This window comes from Heterocephalus glaber, unplaced genomic scaffold (genome assembly GCF_053883595.1).
Source record: "Heterocephalus glaber isolate CG9 unplaced genomic scaffold, H.glaber_assembly_v1.0 deba00001593, whole genome shotgun sequence".
NCBI lineage: Eukaryota > Metazoa > Chordata > Mammalia > Rodentia > Bathyergidae > Heterocephalus > Heterocephalus glaber.
The window spans coordinates 8,607,222-8,631,174 of record NW_028258368.1 but is presented as its reverse complement, the minus strand read 5'-3'; the positions used below and the strand labels follow the sequence as shown (position 1 = coordinate 8,631,174).

The following is a 23,953-nucleotide window of genomic DNA, read 5'->3' as shown; positions in this document are numbered from 1 at the left end:
ATTTTATTCTGAGCATTCCTACATTCTCTTCTTCTAGAGCCATGCCTTCATAATCTAAATTGGTTTTCTGGTACATCATTAAAACTTTATGGATTGTTTAAGTTAATTTAATAATAAATTTTTCAGCAGTTTTTATCTTATCAACCTTTTCCCCATTTCTCTCAGAAGAACTTTCACTTTTTATCTGTTCATTAACTAAATAGCTTACTAAAGATTCACTGATTGTTCTCTCACTTTTACTTGACTGTTTATTGTATATGTTGATATATATCTAGATTGTGTCTTTCTTGAGGCAGGGATTAAGTTCACATAAGACCATGTCTACAGAAAACGTTTGTGAGCACTATGCAGTGTTCTGTCATACATGAGGTTTGAGTTGTAACACCAAAGAGTGTATGCAGGCCATTTAATTAGAAATTAATTCTAAGTAACAAAAGCTACATTGAAGGTTTTAGATTTCTCTTTAAAAACAGTACCTAATTGTTACATAATAGCATCTTCTTATATGTATTGATACAAGAACCTAGTATAATATACGAGTATTAATTCCTATTGTATCTTCATAGATCTCATGCATGTCTGCCAATTTGCATATTAAGACGACAATGAATAGAAATTCCAAAATGTAATTTTTGTGGCCTTTGTGTGATTTGGATACATCTGTCAAATTGTGTCTGTCTCATGAAGTTCTCATGTTGATGCTTAATGTTTACTTTGCTTTGTATTTTAACTTAAGCACTTTGCTTTCAGCAAAAGCATAGGTAGAGAAGAAAATTGTTTTGGCTATAGACATGACAACTTCATCATGGTAGCTTTTGTTATGACTGTCAGGCTTTATTGGCTACAAAGAGCATCAGAATTTTTCTAAAGTTATTCAAATTCATGAAAATTTCAATTTATAACAGCAATTAAGCAAGTTACTGCAACCAAATGAGGCAAAGTGTTCTAAGATCTTTTTTTTTTCTTCCCTATTTCTTATAATTGAGAGGACTTTAGAATTTTTGGATTCTTTGCCCTTATTTCTAAATTGTGACTTCTGAACCAATCAGCCTTTTAAGTGAAGATCTCAGATATTAGAGGAATGATGCTAAATAGCTCAACTCTTGAGTGATTAGAGAAAACATTAAAGTTTATGTTATGTGAAAAGAACTCATGATAGTTTCCAGAAATATTTGTCACTATATTAGTGGTTAGTATATTACAGTATAGAGAAGGTCATTTTATTTCTTTTCATGGCACTAATTAAATCTTTTTAAATAAATTTATGGCCACTATTAGCTTTATTAATTACAATAACCTTTTGTATAACATTTCAGTAATTATAGTAACCAGTTAATTATCATAGCTTTTATTAAAATGAAAACATGAGATTATTGCAGATTTTCTTTTTTGTGTGCTTAATTTTGGCCTGTATGCCAGCAGCCCTCTCAAATTGATCTCTAGACCTCTTAAGCTTTTAATTATTGAGAACCCCAAAGCACTTTTATGTGTGTTTTATGCTTACTAAACTAGAAATAAAGCTTAGAATTAAAAAAATGCTTATTAACTTTAAAATAATAAAAATAACTTCACACATTAGCATAAATAACACTTTAATAAAATGAATAGTGGACGTTTAACTTTTGCAAATCATGTTAACATCTAATTATAAAGGAGTATGGCTAGATTCACAGATCTGCTTCTACAGCCACTTTATTGTAATGTTCTAATTGAAGTATATGAAGGAAACACAGCTTTACACAGATACATAGTTAGACTTAATGGTAAATATTCTTCCATATTACACCAAATTTGATAAGTGGTAATTTATTTAAAGGTAGTCATAGTGTGGAATCTGAATCTGTATTTTTAAAGCTTTGTATTAAGCTTCACTAAAATCCATTAGTCTTTCTGCACTCTCTCAGTATGTCTCTTATCCATGCCTGGTTTTAGAACATTATAGCACATGTCCATCAGAAATACTGATTCAGTGAGTCATTCAAATACTCCATGTTTTACAGGTTTTATTATATAACAAATATTAATTCAAGTTGTTAATACCACCACTGATCTTATTAGGAAAATCTTTTAAGTAAAGCTGTGAAGCTCAACATGATGAATAAAAGGGTAAAGTCTGGCTTTTGTCCAAAAGCCTTGATTTTATCACTACAAATAAATAATGTGAGTTATTTTTCTTAAAATGACAGACTCACTTCATTTGTCTTTGAAAAAGTGTTAATTACCCGGGCCTAAATAATGATTGTTTTTCTGTTATTCTTTCAAGCAAAAATGATAGTGGCCAATTCACTTGATTCATTCAAATGATTGCACTAAGTACTATTGTAGAAATAACTATTGAACTACATATGAAGGAGTGCTTTATGCATACTAGTCATTTTATCAGTACAATATTAAAAAGATATAACTGTTTAAATCTTGACCATGACAACATTTTACTTTTTATCAAGGACGTTTTAAATGCATGCATAGGGAACCTTTTCTTTGTGTGGCAATGCAGAATACAATGAATAGTTCAGTTAGGTATCTTTGTTTTGATTTATGCCTAGAGTCTCATCTACCTATTATTATTTTGGATCCATACTGTAAATATTAACACAGTGAAAAGTTAGCATCTTAATGGCATACTGAAAATGGTTTTGACCTCACAGACCTTTGGGAGTCCACAGAACACAGTGAGCATTGCTATTGAGTACTACATAGCAATGAAGAGGATCTGTGCAAAAGGAAATGATTTGGGCTTCTACGTTTATGATACCTAAAAGGAAATGAATCGCTGCAGTTGTCATAACTAAGAAGTAGTTCTCTGTTTTTGTCAGAATAATTCTTGGGATTGGCCTCCCTATGCAGACATTCCAGCTAGAGTATGTGATTTCAGATTTAACATCAGAATGTGAGGGGATGGTATAGGGCCTTGCAGTGAGACTTCAGTGACATTCTCACATTGCCCCTCACCTTCCTGCCACCCTCAATGATAGGGTAGTCAAGTAATAGTATTAGCGGTACTAGGTTTTTGTGTACTACACTATTGCTACTCGGAGTGTGACCAATACTTGTCTGCTCACTGGTCTGAGATAAAAATACAGAAATCAAGATTAAGAGTGTAGAAACTTTAATGTCATTTAACATTGCTGGAACTTTTACATGCATATTCATATTTAGTTTTGTATGTGTATGCACTTCTTTTACAAAAGCATTGATTTACAATGAATTAAAAAATTTAAAAAGTTATCCAACTGCTATATGAAAGCCAGGACTAAAGTGATTGTGGAGACCAGTTGTAGAGATCCTAATAGAGTAAAGAATATGTTTACAGGATTTGGAGTTGTATTATCCATTACCATGTGTACCTTCTCACTGCTGTAGCCATGCTAGCCTTTTAGTTCCTCAGGCACACCTAGCTCATTCCAGACTTGGAGTTTTTGCAATTGCTCTTCTTTCTACCTCCTTCTTCTCTGACCTAAGCAGTTTGAATGACTGGCTCCATTTTGTTTTGATGCCAACCATATATCATCACTTCAAGGGCCTTTTCCTGATGATGCTGTTTTAGTGTAACCCCTCTAGCCCACCCTTGCAGTCAGTGCATCACTCTATTTTGTTTCATTTTCTTCTTGGGTTAATGTCTGCCTAGTCCAAAACTTTGAGTACTTGTTTATTTCCAAGAAATAAACAAATATTTGTGAGTGAATAGATAGTGTTATTGAACTGAGTTAAGCAAATTACTTATTCAAATGGCTTTTTAGATAGAGATGGTTCCTATAAGGAAGGCTTCATACAGAAACATAGTTTTCAGCCAAAGCTATTCTCAAGGTCATCCTGAGGAGATTAATAAGAAGTAGTCCCATTAAAATTTTCAGTCAATTTATAATACTTCCAAAGTGACACCTCTCTAATGTGGATGTCCTAGAAAAGAACATTATAGTTAACATACAGTATCAATAAACGGAATTGTACTAAAGTTCTCCTTAAAAGTAATAGGGTAAAGATTACATTGCCTCTAGACCATTTTATAACATCAAAAAGGCTTGCCTTTTAATTAAAAAAAAGAAAATAAAATATTCTCCATTACGTTACATCTTGTTATGTAATCCAGACTAGCTTCAAACTCAACTACTCAGCCCTAGGTTGCCTCAAATTCACTATCCCAAATGCTGGGATTATAGGCATCCACCATCATACCTAGGTTAGAAGTTTTATTTATTTTTTCCCTCATAGTCAATGAAAGAAATTTTTCACAGTGGTTGATTGTGACAATAGGATGATATTGACAATTATAATAGGCAACTCTTACTATGGACTTACAGTGGGTTCAGGCGCTAATTTAAGAATTTTCTTAAGTTAGATACTTATCTCCATATCTCCTTTTTGTACATATAGAAGCTTGACACGGAGAGGTTAAGCAGCTTGTTCAAGATTCCATAGAAAGTAAAGCCTGAGCTGAGATTTAAATGTACATGGTTTAGTTCCAGAACCACCAGTTTTAACTACTGAATATTACTGGATAGTAGGAAAAAGAGGGATACATGGAGTGAAGTGGAATCTCAGCGTTTCCATTTGCATCTCTCGAATGACCAGTGATGTTGAACATTTTTTCATGTATTTATTTGCTATTTCTACTTCTTTGTCTGAGAAATGTCTGTTCATTTCAGATGCCCAATTTCGGATTGGGTCTTTAAATTTGGGATGTCTGATCTTTTTAAGTTCTTTATAGATTCGAGATAGTAGACCTTTGTCTGAGGAAGAGCAGGTGAAGATATTTTCTCACATTGTGGGTTGTCTCTTCACACTGCTGGTGGTTTCTCTTGCTGTGCAGAAGCCTTTTAATAAGAGATCCCATTTGTTGCTTGCTTGTGCTAGTTCACAGGCAACTGAGGTTTTGTTCATAAAATCTTTTCCTACACCGATGTCTTCAAGGGTTCTACCTAACCTCTGTTCACTCCAGAAAGAATGGCTGCTATCATAAAATCAACCAATATCAAATGCTGGCGGGGCTGTGGGGAAAAAGGAACCCTGCTCCACTGCTGGTGGGAGTGTAGACTGGTGCAACCACTGTGGAAATCAGTATGGAGATACCTCAAAGAACTAGGACTGAAAGTTCCATTTGACCCTGCTATTCCCCTGCTGGGGATCTTCCCCAAAGAATTAAAAGAATCATACCACAGTGATATATGTGTGCCCATGTTCATAGCAGCACAGTTTGTAATAGCTAAAACTTGGAAACAGCCCAAATGCTCATCAACTGGAGACTGGATAAAGAAAATGTGGTTTTTTATAAAATGGAGTACTACTCAGCCATAAAAATGAGAAATTAGAGACATTTATAGCTAAGTGGGTGCACATTGAGGCGATACTCTTAAGTGAAATAAATAGGACACACATGAATAAATACCGAATAGTTTCTCTGGTGGGAGAAGCTGAAAGTGTAAATAAGGACTAAATGTATAATAGGTCATGTGAAATAGGAAGAAAAGGGGCAAAGGGGAAGAAAGTGGGAGGGCTAGGGGAAAGGATAGAAGGAAATGGGATTAATATGAGAAAATGGAAAAATAGGAACAAAATCTTTGTGAATAGGGAGGACTGGAGGGGTTGAAGGGAGGGCTGGGCAAGGGTGAAAAATAAGAACCAAGAGAGACTATGTAAAGGTGCAAATTTCCAATGATGAATGTCCTTATATTGTATACCTAAAATGTACCATTGATTAGAATGATAATGTAAAATAGGAAGAAAAGGTCCAAAGGGGTAGGGGTAGTGGGAGGGGCAGGGGAAAGGAAAGAAGGGAAAGGAAAAATGATGAGAAATGGAAAAAATGGAAATAAAGTCTTTGTAAATAGGGAAGGGTGGAGGGCATGAAGGGAGGGCTAGGAATGGGGAAAAAATAAGAACCAAGATGCATTATGTAAAGGTACAATTCCCAGTGAGAAATGTAATTGTGTTGTATACCTACAATATACCAATAAAACAATTTAAAAAAAAAAAAGGGATACATGAACAATGGGTGAGGGGGAAGATATACTGGGCTGAGTGTAACCGTTAAAAAATCAAATTATAAATGGAAGAAATTTAAGAAAATACGTAGAAAAATTTAAATTGTGTAAGATCTGTAAGTAACTTCACTCCTGACAGGTATCAAGTCAAATATAAGAAATATACCCAGACTATAATATGTGAAAAGATATTCAGAATACAGGTTTTAAAAAAATGAGTCTAGATAAATCATTTTGTTCTAATACTGATTATTAAAGAGAGTAGAAAAATTAGAGTTGTAAGACTGATTAGAAGTGAGAAGTTGGCAGCTGATAGGATGTTTGGGAGGAGCTAAAGTTTGAAAGTAAATTCAAGGATCCTGAAGAAAATTAAGGAAATTATTTGACTGAATATTTTCTCAGTTATCAAGGGAAATTTGTAGCTAGTAAAATTCATGATGCATCCTTGAGAAATCAGTTTGTTACAAACTGGATTCTTCAAGGCATTAAAATCCTCTCAGGGAATTATTGTTGAGTATCCCTTGTTAGAGCTGGAAGAAAAAGCCAACATTCAAGAGACTTACCAGCAGAAATGCAGAGATTTTGTGAAAATTTCATGATAAAAGAAAGAGTTTTAGGGACCAAGGAGAAGTATGAGAGTCAAACATGATCTATATTTATTTTTCTTCTAGTTTAATTTTCAGGAATTTGCCTGGATCTTGACCTAATCCACTTTAACATTCAACTTTATGATTATAAAGTTTTTAGAATTTAAAATTTCATTATTTCACCAATAAATAAAATATGATACCACAAGAAAATAGTCTCCACTGTGCTACGTATAATCTAAAATATTTTATTTTGTTTCCAGGGAACCTTTCATTATTTTATCAGGAGGTTTGTCATATGACACTGTAGGAAGAAGACCTTGCTTAACAGTGATGCATGGGAAAAGTACTGCTGTGCTAGAAATGGACTATTCAATTGTTGATTTTCTAACACTGTGTGAAACACCATACCCAAATGGTACGTTTTGCATCTCTAAACCTCACTTTCCATAAATATTAATATTTCAGAACAAAGACCTGTATTTTGTCTTAAGTGTTTTCTTTATCCTACCATGCAAATTCTTCTGGGGAAGAGATGCTACCTTCATAATCTTGGAAATTTCATGTTATGTTTGTTTTATTTAATAAACTTAATTTATTTAGTAATTAGATATTAGTAGTGTCTTTGAAAGATAAACACTATCCACATTAAGAGACATTTAAAAATTCTATAAAACATTAGTGCAAAAAGAAAAAAAAAATAGTGCATTAGATTGCTCAGGGTTGTTCATAAAAGCTGAACCAGTAGGAGATATATACCATAATTTCCCCAAAATAAGACTCAGTCTTGTATTAATTTTTGCCCCAAAAGTTGCAGTAGGGCTTATTTTGAGGGAATGTCTTATCTTTCATGTACAACAGTGTATATTAATACATGTACAAAACCCTACATTTATTCAAATTACAGTCACATCATCATCTTCTAGAACATCATCATAATTCTACAAATCCAAATTCTGGCCTGAATTTCTTGCTCCTCCATTTTCTGTACATCCATTGGCCAAAATCTCTTATGTCCAGCAATAGAGCTTTGTTTCAGTGAGAACTTCTTGTCCATGTAGCCTGCTTGTAGTACATTGTTACAATATACGATATATTGAATTATAGAGATTCATATTAGTCACAACCATGTCCATTTGTTATCAAGGCGCACATTACTTGTGCGTTGTGGTCCTACTCCAATTAGTCCTTCAACAGTAAGTCTCCAGTTGACATAGGTGTTTACCTCTTATCCAAAGGTTCCTGCTTGGGTATTTACAAACTTAATTATAATTTATATTATTATTTATTTTAAGTATTAATGTCAATAATATTTATATTTAGTTATATTTTATTATTCAGTGCATTCAGCATGTGTTGCAGTAGACATACTAAATTCATCTGTTTGGCTGATAGTCTTAACTGGGGTTTACTTTTGGAGTATGGCTTATAAGCATCCTGAAAAAAAATGACAGTAGGGCTTATTTTATAGTTAGGTCTTATTTTGGGGGAAATACAGTAAATACCTATTTTTACATGTCTTTATCAGTGAGTTCCTTCATATATACATCTGAAGGAATTGTGGAGCAAGCAAGTCTGAAATCTTTAGAGCACACCAGTGGACTAGAAATTCAATAAAGAATTAAAGTCTTGGATTCAAAATCTGCAGGTTGGAATCTCAGGCAGGATTCCTGTATTTTAATCTTGAGGCTAACTTGCTTTTGTTGAGGGAAACCTCAGTCTGTGCCCCTAAGGCCTTCATCTGATGGGATGAGGCCCACCCATTCAGAGGGTAATCTGCTTTACTCAAGAGTTTACTGACTTAAATGATAATAATACCAAAACAACAACAACAACAAAAACCTTCACAGCAATGCAGTACTATAGCATTGACACAAAATTAGCCATCACAGTTTGAATATGTAATTCAAGAAGAATTTATGTATATCTTATATATCTTTTTTACTTCATTTGAAACTATTTGAGGTGTAAAGATGTAGAATTTTATAAATGTTAACAGGCACATAAAAAACATTTAAGAAAGATACATTGTTATAGAAGAACTCTGTTCAGTTAGTCTGAGATCTAGTAATGGTAATTGTTCTATTTAAAGTTTGGTTTTGTTATCCATATTCATCCTTGGGTTTGTAATACCATGGAAGTTACTGTGGTCTTCTTGTCCTATTCATCTTTACAAAAGTGAAAGAATTTTGTCTGAATTAAGTGAATATATCTCATCTAAAATATAAGCTTTAAATTTACATGAAATATTGAATTATTTTTACAAAATAAAATATAAAACAAATAAATGTTCATTCTCTAATTTGCTGTTCTCTTGAATATTTAAAATTACTGTTCACACATTGTTCTTATATTCCAGATTTTCAAGAACCATATGCTGTCGTGGTTCTTCTAGAAAAGGATTTAGTACTTATAGATCTTGCACAAAATGGGTAAGAATTTCTTCAGTCTGTGGTAAAAAAAAAAAAAAGAAGGTATCTTTTATCATACGATTAGCTATATCATTTCTTTGAGAAGTCTACATTTATGTCCATAGCCTTGCTCTCATTTTAAAGCTCCTGACTCACCATTCTAATTACTTGCTAAATTGTTCTATTATGACAAATTTCATAGTATTTTCGTTTAAGTCAAATTTAGTTGAATTTTTGACATTTTCTTGTTTCAACTTCATGCTTGTATATCGTAAGGCCACACAAAATCAGTATGTCCAAAGTTGATCCTATTATAGTTTACCTCTAAATGAGTCTTCTGACAATATGCCATTGTCAGATTAATTTTCTGTGCACTACTAGCCCTGTTGTTCTTCTGATTACAGGTGTAGTAGAATCATGGAAATAAGGAAAGACGTGTTATAGAGAGTTGCCTGACTTTCTGTTATTGCAGTTTTGTTTATCTTTGTTTTGACTGTTTGTGGCTAAAGGTGATAATAGCTGGGTTCATTTTGCAGTCTATAAAGAACTTTTCTGAAATTTCTCTCCTGATCAATATATTTAATATTTACAGATTAACAGTTTTGTAGTTTTTTTAGATACTTTAATCAGTTTCTGATTTTGCAGACACTTTAAAGCAAGTATTCTCATTCTAAGGAATGTTACTATATTGTATAGTTTTAATTTTATGATCTTAAAAGCATTTTGCTTTATTAAAATAATTTCATATCTAAAAAACATTTAAGGTGGAATTACATTTTAGATTATCATTGAAACAAGGTAACATTCTGGACTTAATGTTGGCCTCGGTAATACACTGATGGAGAAAAAAAGAATTGAAATTTTATATTGATGTTGATGTAAGGATGAGGTTCCCATTATTGAGAACCGTATAGCTTAATAATGATGAGCACAGTTTAAATTCTGATTCAGCTGCTTCCTAGATGACATGCCTTTGACACATTACTCTTTGCTTTTGTTTGTCAGGATAATGTCTGCATCATAACTTTGGAACAAGAAGTAAATAAGACACATCTGTAAATAGCACTTAGTCTGTATCATAACTTTGATGCAAGTAAATGAAATATACTATAAATAGCACTTAGTCTAGGATAACACATTGTATATAGTTGGAACCACAGCCTTTATTGTTATAATCGAGCATCTTTTATTATAAAATACCTCAATTTTAATGTATATACATAAATCAATTTAATATATGTGATGTATATTTTAAAAGTTTTTTGTTGTGTATTATTTAATGATAATCCATTAAATTAATGTTTTTGTTTTCTGTGTTAAAGATATCCTATATTTGAAAATCCCTACCCTTTGAGTATACATGAGTCCCCGGTTACATGTTGCGAATACTTTGCTGATTGCCCTGTTGACCTTATTCCTGCACTTTATTCTGTTGGAGCTAGACAGAAACGTCAAGGTTATAGCAAAAAGGTATTGAACATGAGTTTTATTATTTAATGTTACATTTTCGTATTTTAAATTTATTACCTTGGGATGTTTAATAACATTGATAGCTTTTCTGTAGAAAGTATATGGAAAATCATTTTTGGAAGTAAAATACATTGGTTACTGTTTCCATATATGTATTATATATAACGTATAGATTATATGTACATTGCAAACTGCTTTATACAATGATCTTTTCTTATAGGAATGGCCCATCAATGGAGGTAATTGGGGTTTGGGTGCTCAAAGTTACCCAGAAATAATTATTACAGGGTAAGTAAAAGTCTCTTTTCACCCATTAAATCAGTAATAACTAAATATGGTTGATTAAGATTACATGACTTTTTACTTATAGGGCCAGTAGAGCTTTTCTTCATGTTACAGTACAATAAGAAATGAGTTATTGTCAAGAACCTACCAGTTTACTAGTTTTTACCTTTTTTCTCATTTTGGTGCTATCGTAAAAATAACAACATACATTTAAAGAAGGAAAAAATTAACTATTTTTTTCTTTTCTTCATCACATTCTTAACTCCTTTGCTTTGTGTAGACATGCCGATGGTTCAGTTAAGTTCTGGGATGCTTCTGCAAGTAAGTAATTTGAATATTTATTGTTTGTTTTATGTTAAGCCATGATAGCTTTTGTACATCTTGTTTTACAGTAATTAATCAACATTTAATTTGAAATTTGTAGGCTGTAAATTTAATTTACTGACTTATGAAGTATATATATATCTTAAGTTTTTAAGGGTAAAATATTTTCAGAGATATTAGTATATCAAGAATAATTCACAGCAGCAGTATTCCAATTCTTTCTTCAAAATAGCTTTAAATCTCTTCCTAACTCAGAGATGAGAAGTGGGAATGGATTCCAAATCAACAGAAAGTTCTAAAGTAATTTTAATGCCTGTTTCTAAACTGGTAAAAGTTTGTAATGTCTTTGTGAAAATCCCTGGTGGTTACATAGTAACAGAGTGCCTTATGATTAATGTTTGCAGAACATACATGACAAACTTTCATGGGAATTCAATTAACTCCAGATGCGTTGTTTAATCATGTAGAGTTTCTGATAACACTGGTATCATTTTTTCAGAAAATATGTAGAAAATCACTTTAGGAAGCAAAATATGTCCCCTATTAGTTTTGATGTATTTATACATTTTTCCCAAAATCTTTGTTACTCCTTTTTTTTTTTAAGTTATCTAAACCCATCATGATGGTGGATTTTTTTTTAAATGAATACAATGAATGCATCCTTTTTGGCCAGTGAGCAAATATATACATTATCTAAATGTACAATAGGCTACTTTAAGGTAGACTGAGAAATGAACATCTGGTTTAGATAAATATAGGATATTTTCCTTACATAATATGACTGATTAAACATGTTTGATCATTTTGTACTAAAATATCTAACATATGTTATCTTTTTTCTAGTAATGCTACAAGTATTATATAAATTAAAAACATCTAAAGTATTTGAAAAGTCAAGAAATAAAGAAGACAGACCGAACACAGATATTGTAGATGAAGATCCATATGCTATTCAGATCATTTCCTGGTGTCCAGAAAGTAGAATGTTATGCATAGCTGGAGTTTCAGCCCATGTCATTATTTATAGATTCAGCAAACAAGAAGTGGTTACAGAAGTTATTCCAGTAATGATCTCTTAATTATGTTTTGTGTCAAGTGTCCTGTTATTTTCAATTTGTGCTTCATTTAGAAGACTATTTACAATCAGTTTTGTATAGGAATTTTGAAAAGACCTCAGTATTTAAATTTCCATCTATTTTTTGAAAAATAGCATTTATTGGTAAATCTTTTAACTGATTAAGTAAATCCTTAAGTGCATTGTAAGTTTTATTTAAGCAAAACAAATATAAATATGAGTATACTCTAATTTTGGATTGCTACAAATTGTAAAATCATGAGGTGTGTGTGTTTTTGTGTATAATTCCCACATACACACATTTTTTACAAAGCTGAATCAGGAAACATTTTTTATTTACCTTTGGAAATCTTGTTAAATTTTTAAGTATAAAAATTTTAGGAGCCAGGGATTTAGCTCAGTGGTGTTGCACGCGCCTCATAAGTGCAAGGTCCTGAGTTTGATCCCTGGTACCGAGAGGGAAAAAAAAATGTAGTTATGTATATATATAATTAAAGTAAAATGATTACTAGCTATCAGAAATAAGTCAGCTGGCTTACTTTTTTTCAAGATGCTTGAAGTTCGATTGTTATATGAGATAAATGAAGTGGAATCTCCAGAGAGTGAGCAGCCACCACCTTTGTCAACACCTGTGGGAGCCTGCAGTCCTCAGCCCATTCCTCCTCAGTCCCATCCATCCACCAGTAGCAGTTCATCTGATGGGCTTCGTGATAATGTACCTTGTTTAAAGTAAGTTATAACAAGGGAAATTATAGTTGTTTGCATGTTATCTTTTAATTTAAATAAATTATAAGCATCAGTAAGCTGCAATAATATTTTACAGTAAGGGAGTAAACCGGCATAAGAATCCTGTGTTTGACTGTGGCTAATCTCTTTGTTTTTAGTGGCATGAAAGAAGTATGATTGCATTCCATGATTTTATCCTTGAAATACTAGGACTTGATCTCCAAACCTAAGTAGTATATGTTACTCAATGTTCTAAATCCATCAATGCTTATAATCTGGATTTGTATGTAGATTAGATTTATACTCAGACTACTTTGTACCACTCTGAAAATTCCATTTTTTTAGTCTTTAAATTTTTTTTTCCCCCATTAACTTTATTGGTACATTTTAGATATAAAATACAGTTACAGTCATCATTGGGATCTTGTACCATTACATGAGTCTCTTGGTTCTTACTTTTTTTCCCCTTCCCTTCTCTCCCTTCACCCCCTCCACCCTTCCCTATTTGGAAAGACCTTGTTTCCATTTTTTTCCTCTTCTCATATGTTTTCCTTTCCCTTTTTTCCCTTCCCCTACCCCTCCCAATTCCCCTGCTCTTTTAGACCTTTTCTTCCTGTTATACAATATCAGTTATACATTTTTTAAATTACAATATTAAGATCTAGGAGACATTACCACAGATTTAACAGAATTTAAAAGGATATAGAAAGCATATTACAAAAATCTTTTTGGAAATAAATTTGACAACTTCTAAGAAGTAACTTAGAAGACAGATTAATTAAACTAACTCTGGAGGAAATACAAAATTTGAATAGCACCTATTAAAGTATATTCCTAGCTTGAAAACCTACCTATATGACAACAGCAGGCTCATAAACATTTTAACTGATAAATTATAACAAACATTTAAAGCAGAAAAAAGAAGGAACACTTCTCCCCTCACTTTAGGAACTCAACATTGTGCTAATCCTAAAACTGGATAAAGATAATAGAAGAAAAAGTATGAACATAGATAGAAATTTGTTTAACAAAACAAACTATTAAAAGTCAGATCTGGCAGGATGTAGAAAGTAGTTTTATTATAGGCATGGCAGTGTTGGTTCAGCATTGGAAGATCCACCCCCAAAAGTCATCATTTTAACAGAGGAAAGGAGAAAGCCATATGATCCTGTCACTAGTTGGAGAAAGAGTATTGGACTAAATTCTACAGCAGTTCATGGTAAAAGCTATCAGGACACTAGAAGTAGAACAGAACCTTCTCAACAGATCAAAGACATGTACTCCATACTTCCAACAAAAACTCCTTCTATGAATGGAGACGATACAATGCTTTCTCCCTAAAGTGGGGAACAAGGGCATATATGCCTACTCTTCATCTGTCCATTAGACTTTGAAACATAGGTCTAAACCAAAATAGTCTGGCAATAAAATGACATAACTAGGATAGGATTGGCACAGCAGAAGCAAAATCTTTATATGTAGATGAAATGATCATCTACAGAGAAAATACTAAGAAATCTCTAGGAGCCCCTAGAACTTGTACTTGAATTTAGCAGGATTAGAAAACTCAAGGTATATATAAAAATTCAGGTCTGTGTATACTTGCTATAAATGAAGAACTGGATATTGAAATTTAAAAGTTATGTAGGAGTACAAAGGACCCAGAAAAGCCAAAAACAAAAACAAAAACAGTGTTGGAAGACGTTTGGCACTCAATTTTAAGACTTCTTCTAAAGCTACAGTAGTCAAGGCAGTGTTGGTGTAAGGAAAGACATATAGATCATTTGAATAAAACAGAGAATCTAGAAATAGAACCACACATATATGGTCCACTGAGTTTTGAAAGATTATTTTACATTAGCATTTTATAGAATATAAACTCGATTCAATAGCCGAGGAAGAGATAGTGTCTTCAGCAAATGGCACTAGAACACCTGGTATCTGTATATAAAAAGTTCACCTCAACCCTTTCTTTCCATACATGAAAATAACTTGAAGGAATCTATGAACCTAAATAAGAAAGCCTAAAAGTATAAAACTTTAAGAAGAAATTATAAGGGAAAATATTTATGAATTCAGGGTAGGCAAGAACTACCTAGGATACAAAAACCATGATGTATAAAAGAAAAAAAATTGGTAAATGAGATTCCATCAAAATTTAGAACTTTAAATGACATCATTAAAATGAAAAGTAGTCCTTAGACCATATTCACAATGCATATAACCTATGAGCAGAATATATAAAGAATTCTTAGAGCTCATTAATAGACAACCCAATTAAAATTTAGACATAAGATGATAAATAGCCAGTATAGCACAAGGAATGATGTGAAATTCTAGAATCAGAAAAATACTAATCAGTACAATAATAAGATTGAATTATACACTCATTAGGGAGATGAAGTCAAAAATTTTAAAAGCCTTGTCATGACTTTTCTTTTTGTTGGATTCTCCCCCTTTGCTTTTAATTTGTCACGCCCAATAGATTCATTCTGCTTGGTTTCCTGGGGTTGTGATCCTCATGGTCTTTTCCTAGGGTATTGTCTAAAATTTTTTGGAGTGCCAGTTTAGTATTCATGAAGTTCCTGAGGTACTCTTTATCATGAAAGTATCTTATTTCTCCAATTTTGAAAGATAGTTTTGCAGGGTACATCAATCTGGGTTGGAGGCTGTTTTCCTTTAGGGTTTGAAATACATCACTCGAAGCTCTTCTTGCCTTGAGGGTTTGCATTGAGAAGTCTGCTGTGATTCTGATGGGCTTTTTTTTGTATGTGATTTGTTTCTTTTCTCTCACTGCTTGTAGAAATTTGTTCTTCTGTTGGATTTCTGGAATCCTAACTCTTATATGCCTATGTGTAGATTTTTTTTGATTAAGGCTAGCTGGAGTCCTATATGCCTCACTTATCTGTATGTCAAGTTCTTTTCCCCTCCTTGGGAAGTTTTCTGCCATCACTTCTGTGAAGAGTTTTTTTATGTCATCTGCACTCTCTCCTCTTTCTTCATTGACTCCAGTCATTCTTATGTTATTCTTCTTTGCATCGTGTAGCAGCTGCTGGATTGATTTTTCATGTTCCCTTACAATTTTAAAGCAATTTTTCTTTTCCTCCTCACTAATTACAATCTTCTCTTCTATATGTGAAATTCTATCCTCACATTGGTTCATTCTGCTGCACAGACTTTCGATGGAGTTTTTAATCTCTTGGAAATCTGTTTGTATCTGTTTTATGGATTCCATTTGTTTCCTATGTTGAGATTCCATCATGTTCCTCAGATCCTCTATTTTTTTATCTGTTTCCTCTCTAGATTTATTAATCATGTCTTGCACCATGAACAAAATCTTTGCTGTTATCTGAGTAATTATTTCTGATTTCATTTTTCCCAGATCCTCTTTTGTTGCCAGTTCAGAGAGTCCAGGTGGTTGAGTATCAGAGTGTTCCATCTCGTTTCCCTTTGGGATTGCTGTAGGTGATCTGGAAGTCTGTTTTTGAGGCTTGTTTATGTGTCTTCTCATTTCCACGGTGGGTGTGTGCTTCTGGCACCCACTCGGCTCACCTTCTCTGCCCTAGGAGCTTGGGATGGAGGCAGGGAGCTTCCTTCCGGGTGCTGGGACCTGCTGAGCTTCACTGCCCTAGGAGCCTGGGATGGCAGCAGGGGAGCTTCCTTCCGGGTGCTGGGACTGGCTCACCTTCTTGGCCCTAGGAGCCTGGGATGGCAGTGGGGGAGCTTCCTTCCGGGTGCTGGGACCGGCTGAGCTTCACTGCCCTAGGAGCCTGGGATGGAGGTGGGGAGCTTCCTTCCGGGTGCTGGGACCAGCTCACCTTCTTGGCCCTAGGAGCCTGGAATGGAGGCAGGGGAGCTTCCTTCTGGGTGCTGGGAGTGGCTGAGCTTCACTGCCCTAGGAACCTGTTTTAGTCTTTAAATTGAATCAGTTTTTCATAATCATTTTTCAGACTTTTACTAGTACACGTTTACAGTACATAATGCTTAACGTTCCTTTTGTGGAATTGGTACATTTGCATAACACATCCGTAATTATTTTTTCATCTCTTTCCTTCTCTCTGCCCCATCCCTCTCTTGGTCCCCTTCCCTTTTGAGAAAGATCTATCTTCCTACTTCCTAGTCCTACTGTGTCTTTATTTGAAAGCCTTTGTTTTGTAGCATTACCAATATAAATACATCCTGTTATTATATGGGGATAAATTACATAAAGTTTTTTTCTATCCAACTTATATTTTTGAGTGACTAAATTTCTTAAAGTTTATGGGTGGAGAAGTAATGCAATGAGTAAAGAGTTAAAATGATTGAAGAATTACATGGAGACAGTTTGAGTAAAAAATACTACATTTACAGAGAAATCAGTAAACGTAATGATTGAAAGGTAGCTCTGAAAGAAGTCAAGAGATTCAGGAGAATGGTGGGTGCAAAAGCCAGACTGTAATAGATTCAGAATAGACAGGGTGGTTAAGTAAGAGAGATATTTTGCACTTATGTAAAGAAAAAGCTTTGCACTCACTATTTTGCTTTAGGTTTGCTAAAATTTCTCCTATTGGTGGATAGTTTAACAATTGCCATGATGAGTATCAGTGAAATAAAGAAGGCACTTCAAAGATAAAGCAGATTTTTTTAAAAAATCATAATCATTTTTAAAGGATAGATTTTATAAAAATTATTTGTGCTGTTCATAAAAATTTGTGTTTATATAGTTTAAGCCAGTGGTTCTCAAGTGTGGGTGATTTGCCCCTGTGGAGATATTTAGCCAATTCTAGAGATATTTCTAGTTGTCACAACAGAAAACAGGGATGATGCTAAAATCTGTTGTCGTGTACACAACAAAGAGTTACCCAGTTCAAAATGTCAGTAGTCTCAAAGGTCTAAAGTTTCTCTTTGTCTTCTTGAGTTCACTTTTGCTGTCATGCACATAGGCATATACACGGCTCCTTTCAGCTACAGTTCTGGCTACACTTAAATGAGGCTTGGAACAGGGAATCCCACTTTTTTTTCATTTTGTTAATTATTCAATATTGCTTTAAATTTAAATTTGTAAAAATTCCTTTAAGACCTTCTGATTTTAATGAGTTTTGTCCTAGTTCTTTGTTTAGTTTTATGAGCATATAAAGTACAGCTTGTCTTTGAATGATTGTTAAGCATTTCTGTATTTTTAACAGTTTTATCAGTTACTGAAGTGGTCTTATCAATATGTATTCAAAAATTAGAGTACTTTATTTATTTGGTGCTTTATAATATCTTACACTTCTGTTAGTCAACTTTCCATCTCTGTGACAGAATACCTGAGATAATCCTTATAAGGATTCCTTATAAGGAATCAAGATTGATTTGGCTCACAGTTTCAGAGATTTCAGTCCATGCTTTCTTGGCCTTGTTGTTTGAGGCCTGTTGCAAGGCAGAACATCATGACAAGGAACACAGGCAGAGCAAAGCTACTCAGCTCATCAGCAAAAACAAAGGAAGAGGGTGGGATCTGAACATCTTCAAGAGCATGACTGTAGTGACTCAATTTCTTTCACCTCCTAAAGTTTCCACCACCTCCTAGTACACCATTAACTGGGGAACAGGCCTTCAACACATGAGCTTTGGGGGAGGGACATTTAAGATCCAAGTCATAACAGCCTCCAAATGTTTGGGGGCCTGTGACTACAGATCCAGCAGTCTAAAATATTCAGTCATTTTCTAATCTGAAGAATAAGCACCATCACTGCATTTTTTCTCATGATGAGATAGGTCAGACAAATAGAATTGACAAGAGATTAGAGCAGCATGACCAGACCTTTTACATTGGCTTTCTAGGTGTCTGTTAAAGGCAGTCTCAATAGATGAGTTTTTGTCCTCTGTTCTCAGAAAGTCACTTTTTTCAATTATTTTTACTGACTGAGAGAACCAGAAGAAAAATACTGGAGGTATTTTTACTGACTGAAAGAACCAGTTAAGGCAGTAATGAAGAACAAATGTTAAAACTAGCAGCTAGTAAACTAGAGTTATGCAGTGTCTAAATCCATTTAGCTATCAACTTAATTCTAGAATTGGGAATTTTCACTACTGTTCATTGAAATCATGGTATGGCCATCTTTATTGTTTGAGAGGAACTTTCATACCTGTGTGCAATGTGTTGACAAACTATTAATCTGTATTTAGTAGACTATCACTTAATATAAGAATATCTTTTAAGCTGGGACATTTGGAAGGCGGAGAGAGTGTTGATAAATAAATAGAAAGTCTCAGCCATTCCATTAATATTTTCTGGGAAGAAAGTCTTTTTGTTGTTAGCATTAAGTGCTGAGACTTGTTTATTTATATACTTTGCCTAACCTGGGAATATATACACAGTTAAATATAAACAAATTTTTTCTTAATCCTACAAATATTAATGTGACTGTGATTTGGTGATAATATTCTTTCCCCCACTTTGGAATATTATCATGGACTAATAGGGCCTTTTGCTTTAACTGATTGAATTTGGTTAACCTACAATGATTTTGTCACAGCTTCCTAGAGGGAGCTTTTGGAGTGTGTCCTGAGTCTTCCCAGCATCACATCAGCACTTGTGTTACTATCCTGGATTTCTGTCAGGAACATATTCTGTGCATGACTTGAACTCCTGCTTTTGCACATGGAATCAGCTTCTCCAGGAAACTCTGGCTCCTTTTCATGGAGAATAGAATAACAGACCAAAATATAATTGGAAGAAATGTATGTAACATTGTTTTTAATAAGCGCCATTATAGTAGGCCACTCAGTGAGAAAGGCTGGAAAAAAATGTATTAAAAAAACCCCAGGTATTAAATTTTATTGAATGCAACCATTTGATTTCCCCAAACCACTCTTCTCCACAGATTAACTTGAACTCATTCTTTTTTTCCAAATCCATTTGCAAAAGTAAGTTCAAAATGACAGTTTTAAAATTATCACTTAATAGTAAAACTACTTAGACGAGTAATAAAATGTGACGTTATATTTGTCTTTAGACCTTTGAGCACATATATCAAGTGAGTGATGTGTAGTCACATCTCTCAGTTACGGAGTTACTTATAATTTTTCCAACTATTGCAATTATTTACTAGCACCATATATAATTCATTTCTATAAAATAATTTTGAGAGTTTTAATGTTTTAACTGGCAGTTCTTTTTGTAAACAGCATTTGGTATCAGATAAGAGATGAACTGTCTTATCACTGTATTTTGTGAGATGGATGGAACTTTAAGCTGTTAGAACTGTAAAAACATATAAGATTATCAACCAGAATCTGTTCACACATAAATTTCTCCTTGAGGTCTACAAGATAGCAAAATAAGTATACTACTCTTTCCCTATCTATATTCTCTACCACATTAAGAAGTAATTTCAAGTCATCACTAAAAATACCATCTTAATTGTTGATAAAGACTAGTGATGTCAGCTAGCACAAAAGCCAAATGGGCTTTCTGACACTGACTGACCTGCAGACTGAGGCAGAAAAAAAGTATAAAAATAGGTGAGTTTCCCAGTCGTGGTGGCATTAAGCATACTATCTTTGTGGGACCAGAGGAGAGCGTGGGCAGACTTGTCCTTGAATGGACACAGCATAAGGGGAAAAGGAGCAGGCCTCATTAATTCTCTTCTTTTTTTACCTTACCCATAGTAGAGTTAGAAAGTGAGTAGAGAGGGGCCAGGAGTTCTATAGACTCTCACGAAGAGATACAAGGAGAGATGGAGAAGCATCCCTGCTGATTGGACTCTGTGTGTCTGAGCTTTATATGTCTGGTTTGTTTTGTTTTGATAGTTAAATAAGTAGAAATTATTACTAATTTTAATATGTGATGTTATATATTTGTATATCAAACCATAAATTTATATTAAAACTTGAAATTACTTCACATTTTAAAACGGGTTTTAGAGTAGCAGTATAAATAAGTCACAAGAAAGCATATCATAAAATAATGACTATACTCTCATAATTAAGACTGTTTAGGTCACTTATTTTGTGCTTTCAGAAGAATAATAGAATTCCAGAGAAAAAAAATGTATGGGAAGATCATAAACATATTATTGCATAATAGTTCTCTTTACCTACCTATATCACATTAAATTACTTACCACATTAAGCAATTTCAAGTGGTCACTAAAAATATCTTTGGCCATTTAACCATTTTCTCAAGATTCGTTTGCACTCTGGATAATTCTCTAGTATTACCTAGTTTACTAAAGGATCAGGATTTAGAGGGAAGGTCCTAATCTGTTTTCAGGGATATATTAGAGAGAGATAATAGCCATAGTAGAATTTTGGATCAATGACAAAAGATATAAGGTACATGTTTTTGAGGTATTTATCTAAAATCCATACACAGTAAAGCCCCAAATTATGAACATTCATGCTGTGAACTTTCATAGGTGTACTATGTAAGACCTACTTTGTCGGATTATGAACGAATCCAACTTACAAACATTCTCCCATAATGGAACTCATTTATAAGTTGGGACTTACTGTATTCGTTAGTGACGACAGTTCTTTTAATCACAAGCAGTTTGAGTTATACTTCATTTTTCCCTCTTAATAGTCTTCAAGTAAATGCAGGTATCTATTAACTATACGTTGTTTTAGTCTGTAAATCTCCAAAGCAAGTTTATAAAAGTAGTAAGAAATATAACAAAATTGATGTGTTTTAATAAGTAATACTATATTAAGATTTTTGTCATATGAAATGTCTCTGTACATAATTGGTTGTTTTGAAGAAACTTTTGAAAAAGCCATTTGATTTGTTCCTTTTACCAATGACATTTTATATTTTAATTAGGTATTTTGTTTGTCCCTTTGCAAGTTACTTGTCCACACACAGTCTCATGGTGACATTATGGGGCTCCAAACATCCTTTAATATTTAAAATGTTTTTGTACAAATTATGAGGCTTTTTTAAAATAAAAGTTTGACAGCTTGTCTTTAACATTTAAAGTAACAAATATATTAAAAGCATTAAAACGATAACTTACATATGAACTATTATAGACAGAAATTGTAACAAACTGATCATTCCACTTGCTATTTTAAAAACCTAACTTCTGTTATTTCTTGATCAAGTTTTAAATTTTTTTAGTTGAGTGTTTTTGCATCGTGTTTGGCTGGCATTTTCCTCCCCCTTAAGAACTGTTTTCTTATACTAAAATAAAAAACTCTATGAGTTGTATGTGTTCTGATCACTTGTCTTAGATGTGCCTGTATATAAACTTCTAAAATTGTCCCTGGAAGCTTGTTCTTATTCTTGAGAACCTAATCTGATGTGCACATTTCCTATGCCAGAGATGGAAGCATTTCCTTGAAGGCTATCTTCTTTGCCCAATTCATTCAAGGAGAAAATAGCCCACTCCAACTCTTCAGCCTATGCCTATGTCAAGGCTCTTATTGGATAGAGATGAAATGGCTCAGTAGTTATTTCTGTCTTGAGTTGGACAGCTATATTTGACAAAGGGTATTTGCCCAAGAAGAATCAGAAATTCACATTCTTCAGAATCAGGACAGGGCACACACAATTCTGAGTACATTGCCTGTAAACCTCTACAACCAGCAGTGACTATACCTCAGTTCATATTGTGAGTACCCTCAATGATTCACATTTCCCCTGAAGTCTGGACAGCTTACCTTATCTAGTAAACTTGTCTTCCTCACACCAGAAGTACCCACTAAAATGACTCAAAAGCATTCTCACCCCTGAGTTTGGTGTCAGGAGATTCAGCACCGAGGGTTCTTGTCTTCACACACTGTCACTCCAAAGCAGAAGAATTGCTGGAATACCAGGGTTCCTGTATGTTTTGCTAAAGCAAATGTGGGAAAGAGTCTGTGCAATCAAAAATGTTCTCAGTTTTAGTCAGTCACAGATTATAGTAAAAATAATCATACACAAAAATTGTTCACGTGTTTAAAAATATTATGTTTTCAATTCCACTTGAAGTTTGCTGACTTTGAGTTTGATGGGTGTTTTATCTAGGTATTTATTACTCAAAACATATCTTATAAAATTCTCCCTCATATACTTATCTGAGGTTTAACCAAGATAAGTTCAGCATGATTTGTGTGGTTTGGGAATTAAGCACATTTAATGATATGCTGAGTAGTTCCATCTCTAATTCCCTGCCATCACCTCAAACTTACCACATATCCACTAAAGCTACCTCTTCATTTTGACATCTAGTTAATTAACTTACTTATTTTTGACCATAGAATCATTTTGGCTTCTTATCCTCTCCTACCTTACCAGGGTAACAAGTTGCCCAGTCAGCCTCCAGTACGTTTATGTATTCCGTAAATATTAAATACCTCATTTATATCAGAGTATTAAAAGTAGCCACAGTGTTTCTGCCTTACTGAAAGCCTTGTCAGTTCTTCATGTTTTTCAAATCTATCTTTAAGAAATTATTTCACATCAGAAAAATAACGAGGATTTCCTTATTGGTCATTATATTCTACTTTACCTTGCATGTCCACCAAATTAATCTTCTCCAAATATTTCTTGTAAACCTTCATTATTTTTTATTTCTTTAATAATGAAAATGTGTTACTTTTATATAATATGACGATCTAAATTGCACTTCCTTAGGTACCCACTGTTTCCTCAAACCAAGATTAAGTAGTAATATTGCAACTTTTTACAGAAGCAGTTGGTAAGAAGGAACCAGGACTTGAATTCTAGCCTTCCAAAAGCCTAGAGTTTTCTTTACAGCCAGGAAACCTTCCCACCTCAAGACCCTCAGAAGTCTGACCTTAGTTTATCTTGCTAGATTGATTTTTCACTTTTACTACATATACTGATGTCTATAAGCAAATTTACACTTACAGATTCTTAATTATGAGTTTCCTATTTTGTTATCTTGTTTTTGCATGTATTTTAAAATAGCAATATTTTACACTGTTTGGCATTCAAAAGTACTATCACCTCAAAGTCAGGAAGAGTTTGGGGTTTTTCTTATAGTAAAAGTGGTCACACACAAAAATAAATTGTTCACATTTGTTTTTAACTTGCTCTTGTGTGTTTTGGGCCAGTTTTTCTTTAATTAACATAAGCTTCTAAGTTTTACATCTGCTTTTCTGACTTGCATTTTTTTCTACCAT

The 23,953-nt window shown here is 33.5% G+C and overlaps 1 protein-coding gene across 3 annotated transcripts in view; it reads left to right on the top strand.

Annotated features, from left to right (window-relative positions):
• Window positions 1–23,953, top strand: part of Stxbp5 (syntaxin binding protein 5) — a 180,299-nt gene that overhangs the window by 88,604 nt on the left and 67,742 nt on the right. For all 3 annotated transcript variants that reach the window (XM_021238005.2, XM_004856906.4, XM_004856907.4), the window contains exons 10-16: window positions 6,832–6,986; window positions 8,928–9,000; window positions 10,302–10,449; window positions 10,670–10,737; window positions 11,015–11,055; window positions 11,902–12,122; window positions 12,684–12,862. In XM_021238005.2, coding sequence (XP_021093664.1) covers window positions 6,832–6,986; window positions 8,928–9,000; window positions 10,302–10,449; window positions 10,670–10,737; window positions 11,015–11,055; window positions 11,902–12,122; window positions 12,684–12,862 — 885 coding nt within the window. The remainder of the gene's footprint in view (window positions 1–6,831; window positions 6,987–8,927; window positions 9,001–10,301; window positions 10,450–10,669; window positions 10,738–11,014; window positions 11,056–11,901; window positions 12,123–12,683; window positions 12,863–23,953) is intronic.